General features: G+C 35.5%; 2 protein-coding genes across 2 annotated transcripts in view; one reads left to right on the forward strand and one right to left on the reverse strand.

The window, feature by feature from the left end:
- The first annotated feature begins 568 nt into the window (after positions 1–568).
- On the forward strand, positions 569–3639 carry LOC107601806 (interleukin-22 receptor subunit alpha-2-like). Its single transcript, XM_016294099.1, has 6 exons — positions 569–638; positions 847–979; positions 1119–1297; positions 1535–1704; positions 2748–2917; positions 3258–3639. Exons 1-5 carry the CDS (start codon positions 569–571, stop codon positions 2895–2897), a joined length of 702 nt encoding a protein of 233 aa, XP_016149585.1. The 3' UTR covers positions 2898–2917; positions 3258–3639.
- Positions 3640–5680: 2041 nt separating this feature from the next.
- LOC107601785 (mitogen-activated protein kinase kinase kinase 9-like) overlaps positions 5681–7183 on the reverse strand; it is a 15573-nt gene continuing 14070 nt past the window's right edge. The window contains exon 4 of the mRNA XM_016294078.1: positions 5681–6714. Within this exon, the coding sequence (XP_016149564.1) occupies positions 6329–6714 (386 nt within the window). The 3' untranslated portion in view covers positions 5681–6328. The remainder of the gene's footprint in view (positions 6715–7183) is intronic.

The following is a 7183-nucleotide window of genomic DNA, read 5'->3' on the forward strand; positions in this document are numbered from 1 at the left end:
GCAATAGAAGAATAAATTTAGGCAGCGTTTTTCAGTTAAGGGAAAGACATGTAAGTGTTTAATGTTCAGTTATGTTGACATTTAGTCATTTAGAGTTTCTGTAATTTTTTTCAATTTTGTGGTTACCATTATGCAGAAAAGTGTGGCCTGTGCATAGGCTGGGCACTCAATGAATAACTGCCATTCTAGTGTCAGTGCTGATACTAGTATTTTTGTTTGTTCATTATATGTATTGTTCCTAATGATATACACAACTGCTTGATCAAGCAATAGAAAATTAATGAAACTTCAGTGAATCAATAAAAAAAATGGTCCCACAAATAATTTTTACAAAATAACATAAAGCTGACCTAAACATATTAAATTATGTGGACCCAACTTTTTTTTTTCTTTTTTTTTTTTGAATGAATGAACTACATTAAAACCTTCTTCAATTAAATTAAGGAAGAGCAATGAATTTATTTTTGAGTTGGAAAAAAAAAAAGTGACGTGGGTCTAATTTAGGGAAGAACGATATGGTTAAATAGGTCTCGGAGTTAAACCACCACAGTGTCATTTATCTGTTAACATGTATGCCTTGACTGGACATAAATACCTGGAACTTGCTTTTGCGATGTCACTTCTCTATTGGGCAGACTGTAAGTAATAGCTTGTCTCTTGCACTGAAATTTGATGATGGCACTATGTTAATATTTTAAATTTTATCTTCTAAATTATAAACTTTTATACAAACAGTTATATAGTTTCAATTCAAGCCTTTAACTTGATCATTGGCATCCTGCATAAACAATGAACATCAACATTCACAGTATTTCCATCTAAAGTTTCATTTGTACTGTTTTTAAGGCAGCCCCTCTCCGCAGGATGATTTGGCTCCCCTTGAATTGCAGTTCCATTCTTTGGACTTCAGAAATGTCTTGCACTGGAAACATCCACACAAAGCTGTCAAGAACCTGACATATTCTGTTCAGCATAAAATGTAAGCGTGCACAAAGTTCTTGTCAAAGAACGTAAATTAGGTTCGGAAAATAACTTGCCAATATCTGCTGCACCACCCAAATTGAATCCTCACATTTCTGTAGCTATGAAAAAATTCATATTGGTGACCTCTCTTTCAGATACGGAGACAAGGAGTGGACTAACTCTGAACACTGTCAGGGCATCCGGTTGCTGGAGTGTGACCTGAGCCAGGCAACGTCAGATCCCAGAGAATGGTACTATGCCAGGGTCCGTTCCTTGTCCTCTGAGGGCTTCTCATCATGGGTCCTTAGCCACAGGTTTTACCCTCAGTGGGAAAGTGAGTATACTGCATCATTTTAATTATGATTTTCCATGAGAAAAGCTTATAATTCAACACATTTGTCTACATTTGAAATGATCTTCCATCCGTATATGGTTGATTTTGATATGGAGGTGCCAATCGAAGAGGAAAAAAGATTACACAATGTGATTGTGATGGCATAACAGCACTATGTTATATTTAGTTGTTTTTTCCTGTGGAACTTATCATCAAACAACTTCCTCTGAATTACAGCCAATTTCAGCCCACCGCAGATAAAAGTGACCGTGACAGGACGGATCATTTCAGTGCAAATCAGACCTCCGAGGACACCACTGCAAGGACAGAGGGGCTCTAGGATACGAGTGACAAAACTGCAGAAACTGACATTTAGAATATACCTATTACACAATGATGTAGAAGAGGTAAGAAAACCCTTGCATATAAATGTACAAATTCAAGGTGGATATATAGTATATGAAGCCTATGTGAAATTATAGATTTAAACAATATCACATGGTCAAGACTCATGGAACAACACCACTCTTGACTCAAGAGTGATGTTGTTCAGATTATATGCACAGTTTTAGTTCAATAAACAAGAAGTTCATATTAAAGAACACATTTTAAACACAGTATTTCCAGTTTAATCACCTGTTTTCATTGGTATAATGTGTTCTGTCATGTGTCAGCACTTAGTAAATGAACGAATCGGAAAATGATTAATTTACCCACACTCATAAAGACAGTTACTTGTCACCAACTTCTGGTGGAAAGAGATAACCTGCAGAAATAGTCTGTTTAAAATCGTTACCTCTAATATTCAGTCAGTTTGTCTGGAAGGTGCAAACACGGAAAGCAGAGTGATAAAACAAGTGAAAAGTTCAGCATTGTTGTATCAGTGCTCTTGGAACGCTCCTCGGCCAATCAGATTCGAGGACCGAAACTAATTGTTGAATGTTAAAGTTAAAGGGTTAGTTCCCCCAAAAATGAATTTACTCACGTTCATGTCGTTCCAAAACAGCAGGACTTTCTTTCTTCTGTGGAACATATTTTAAGAAATATATTTTTCCATACATTGGAAGTCAATGATTACCAAAACCTTTTAGTTACCAAGGTTCTTCAGAATATCTTATTTTGTGTTCCACTGAAAAATTGCAATACAGCTATTTGTTCATGATTCTGAGAGAGCAAATGACGGGATTAGTTAATTAGCTTGCTTATTGACTGATATCATTAATTAACTTTATTTATTGCAATTTGTTAGATTGTAGAAAATAATCTGTATAGGAACACTGGCATGCACAGAGCAAATTGCACTTCATTTGGCGGTTTTTCCAAAATGTTTTGAAATTTTAATAACTGTCTGGCAGCCCACACCCTAAATTTACTGTAATTATTATAAATTATTCCAAATTCCTCAAATTCATTATGCTAAACCTTCACCAATCCCATCTTTCCCAAACAGGAAGTTTATGAAACAGACAGTTGCTCCAAGGAGCTTGTGTTCGAGGGGTTACGTCCGAAAACCACCTACTGCCTTCAGGCTGTGTCCGTTACCCCTCGCTCAGGCCACAAAAGCTTACGGAGTCCCAGCACCTGCATCAGCACTCATTGAAGGCTTAGTGTCTCCCACAGGTAAGCCTTACGTAACACGTGATATGGTTTCTTTAGAAAGGGAAACACCTGAGATAAATGGTGTCCATGACCAGTTTCCGCCTTTGTGCTTTCTCCAAGTTGCCTCCCAGGTACGACAGTGAGCACAGACACGCTACTTGTTATTCGAGACAGAGATTGCACTCTTGAGACACCCTCAGATCAAGTTCCAACCACCTTAGGATAAATTAGAGTGATTGTCTACTTTGCTAAGAGTTTCAGTTCTGAGAATTTTGAGCACATACAAGATGCACGTGTATTTTTAGAGTATTGGTATTCTTTCTGGTTTCGATTATAACATTTCTGTTTTATCTGCCTGCAGGGTGAGGCTGCTTCTGGACCTTTGTTCAACATGAAAATTACACACATATACACTACATAGTGGAATGTCTGCAATTTTTCAACCAAGGTCATGTTTACTATAAGCCTGGCTTTGCCTTTAGGTTACGTTAAAGCTGAAGTGTGTAATTTCTGCACCACTAGCACTATCAGCAAAACAATGACTGTTTACACACAGGTTTCCTGAACACTCATCTTGCATTGGGTGGACAAAGAAATAGTGCCGCCCTCAAATCACACCACTGGTTTGAGCCAACAGCAGTGGAAAGTATTTACACTCGTTTTTTTTCTCAGGGAAATCAACAAATGGCTTACTTGAAGATATTTAGTATTAAGTTCGCTTTTTTTATTATTATTAAAATATATACACACTTCAGCTTTAAGGCTAATGACTGCTAAAATAAAAACATGAACTACTTGTTACGTTTAGGGCTGAGAACTGAACACCAGACAGTAGTAGTTGAATGTTGTGTTAAACAGTGTTGGAACTCAATATATATACACAACAAATGACTGAAAGTAAAACTAAATAAATTATGAAAGAACAACAATGCGTAAATGTTGTATAAAGTATTTATTGGTCACTTGTGTACAGTAAAATAGTAGAATTTGATATAAATGAGATGATTCTGGGCTCAGCCCTTTTTTCTTTGAGCCCTCCTGGAGCAAATAACCAGTCCACATCTGAACAGAACAGCTTTTAACATTAAATTGGTCACATGGGTAAAACATTGGATAAAAACAGAGCTCAATACAACATACACTAAAGAGCAAAACCAGTAAAACTATTAGCAGTGCATGTGTACCATGTAACAATCTTCCCAAACCGTTTCACAATCCAAGACTTCAACTTTGGTGAAAACAAATCTTCTGTTTTCTGTCATTCACACATCTGTGTCATTCACGTTTAGAAATCGGTCTAATTAAAAATTTGATCTCTGCAGTTCTCCCATAATAGGAGAAATGATTGTGCTTAGACAATAACACCAGATGAATTCCTTAAAAACAGGCATCATATTATTACTTCATCTAGTAATGATCATTGCAAGACATAAAAAGGAGGCACCACAATGTCTCTCCAAGTCCTTTGTTCTTATGAATCCTAATGTGCAGTTGTCTATCTAAACTAACAGTAATCTTTATGCCTTAATACAATAACAGTGTAAATGTAATGAACAATCATCATGACTCGAAAATTCCAGTGCTACAAAACATATTTTGTTCTTCTTTCTTCAAAACATCACCACATAATAGGTGTTTTTGAACAGAAGTCAGTGGGAAAACCTCTGATTATTTCTGAACAAACAGTACATTTATGCTGACTGAAATAATTACAGTAAATAATTCTAATCCCTACTATAACAGCTTTTTCAATACTGAGTTGTTTCTCAAACACATCTTCTCCAATTAGAAGATGAGAGTACTAAGAGTACAGTGCTCTTCCATTTGACACCCTATAACCACAAAATAACGTCTCAATTAAGTACGTTTCAAATCACAGTCTCCAGATACAAAATATTTTAAGTGACACAAAGAGAAAATGGAAAAGCAAGTTACTGAACTACTTAAGTCCACAATGAACAAGTTAATAATTCAGTCTTTTACACAGGGTAATGATTAAGAAAACAGTTTGAATATATAGAATGACAGTAAAAAAAAAAAAAAAAAAGCATTTGGGTTTTGCAGAAACAGATTAAATCACTTACACAGTTCAAGCACCAAATCCTGATTTAACATTATATAATTCTAAACATTCTGCTTTCAATTTTTAGTGAGTGAACCTACTGAAGCGTAAAACTCAAAACCAAGCTACTCAGATGGTAACAGTTTTAAGTAGCATCCTGGTGCTTGATGAATCTATTAGTTAAATTCATTTTTTTAGGTTTTGTATAGACTGGAATGATTTGTAAATAATAGACATATTGAGAGACACTAACAATATGGTTAATTCATTCATCACTATTTGGCAGCATAATGCAATATCTATACATATTTTTGCTTCCCATTTGGGTTATGCAACCTAAAAAGCTACAGGCATGTGTACACCTCTAAAAGACATAATTAGATCAAATGCATCGGACTTAAAGCTAAAAAAAAAAAAAAAGGAGAGTCCATGAGGTTCCTCTCCAATATAACTTTAGAGAGGAAAAAATAAAAAACAAAACCAAAAAAAAAGGTAGGAAACATTTTCAAATAGGTCACAAAAGACAAAACCCTGAAAATGTAATGTATTAGTACAGGAAAAATAAAGAGCTATGTAGGGAACTGCGCTGTTTGGGCTGGCAAACGTGAGGTCTGTTAGTTTGGTCAATCACATTAGCTATGCCACTTCATCTGTACAACTATTATTATTTATATTAACACTGTGCGGGATTAAAAGAAAAAAAAAAAAAAAGGAGAGTCCATGAGGTTCCTCTCCAATATAACTTTAGAGAGGAAAAAATAAAAAACAAAACCAAAAAAAAAGGTAGGAAACATTTTCAAATAGGTCACAAAAGACAAAACCCTGAAAATGTAATGTATTAGTACAGGAAAAATAAAGAGCTATGTAGGGAACTGCGCTGTTTGGGCTGGCAAACGTGAGGTCTGTTAGTTTGGTCAATCACATTAGCTATGCCACTTCATCTGTACAACTATTATTATTTATATTAACACTGTGGGCCCTGTTTATGCCTTTCATATGACATTACGTGATACGAAATCAAATGACAAAAATGCCTGAACACTTTAAAAATCTGTAGTTTCTAACAGAATCTGAGATCTTGTTCATCAGTGTAAAACGTTTACAAATCAAATCACTACAAACCAGCAATTCTACTGTAAATTCAGTGGAATGTTGATCATTCACTTCATATATGTCACTTCATATTAAATTACATATCAAAGTAAACCGCATATAAATAAAAGTACCACAGAATATCTCCAGCAGCAATGGCTCAAATATTGATCAAAGGCCATGATGTTAATCTTGGGGGAAAATAAAAACAACTAAATGTCATGTTGAACAGACAGCTTCAAGACAAAAATAAGACCGTGTTCCAGATGCAGCTTATTTCAGGATAAAAACTCTTTCTCCAGTTCAAAGACAGACGGTCGACTTGGTGTGCTCTGTATTCGACAGAGGGGAACCGTGCAGTCTCGTTTTTGACCCTCTGTGTCCATATCCAGCAAAGAGCAGCCCATTTTGACCTCTGAGGGGAGGACTATGTCCAAGTTTTGGGCACTCTGCTCCCCAGAGTAGTGCCCAAGAGAATAGCTCTTATTGCGGCTCTTCAGAAGACCCCAGGAGTGGGGTTTGCTTCTTAGGGAAAGCGGCCGGTGTCTAGATGCTGATTCTCTGGAGGCTTGCTTCTCTTGAGCAGGCCCTCTGTCAGCCTTCTTTTTCAGGGAAGTGGTAGAGAAATCAGCTGGACTGGCCTGAGAGTTACTGCTGCCATTAACTTAAGCAAATAAAGTAACATCATTAACAAACAAGATTTGAAAACAAAATGTCACTGTCATGGGTTAATACAGTAATGAGCAGAGTAAAACCTCTAAACTTTTTTGTAATCCCATAAACCAACAACCTAAATTAAATGCACTAAAGATACAAAACATATTGCTAATCAGCTGATATTTTATGTTTTTTTAAAGTTATCTTTGCCTTATATTTGGTTTAATTTCACATACTCATTTCAAACTACTTTTTATAGATAAAATATATAATCCATCATTTTAAATGCTACAAGTGAACAACATTATAATGTAAAATATGAAAATGTGACAACATGACAGTGACACCCACAATTTATAACTAATTAGAACACATCTGAATCATCAGATTTACTGAATCATTAAAAAGGTAACATACATTGCACACTTATATCACACAAAAATAAAAATAATATTTTTGTCTTTGCTTAAAAAAAA

The sequence above is a fragment of the Sinocyclocheilus grahami genome, unplaced genomic scaffold (assembly GCF_001515645.1).
Source record: "Sinocyclocheilus grahami isolate Dianchi unplaced genomic scaffold, SAMN03320097.WGS_v1.1 scaffold313.1, whole genome shotgun sequence".
In the NCBI taxonomy this organism is placed as follows: Eukaryota; Metazoa; Chordata; class Actinopteri; order Cypriniformes; family Cyprinidae; genus Sinocyclocheilus; species Sinocyclocheilus grahami.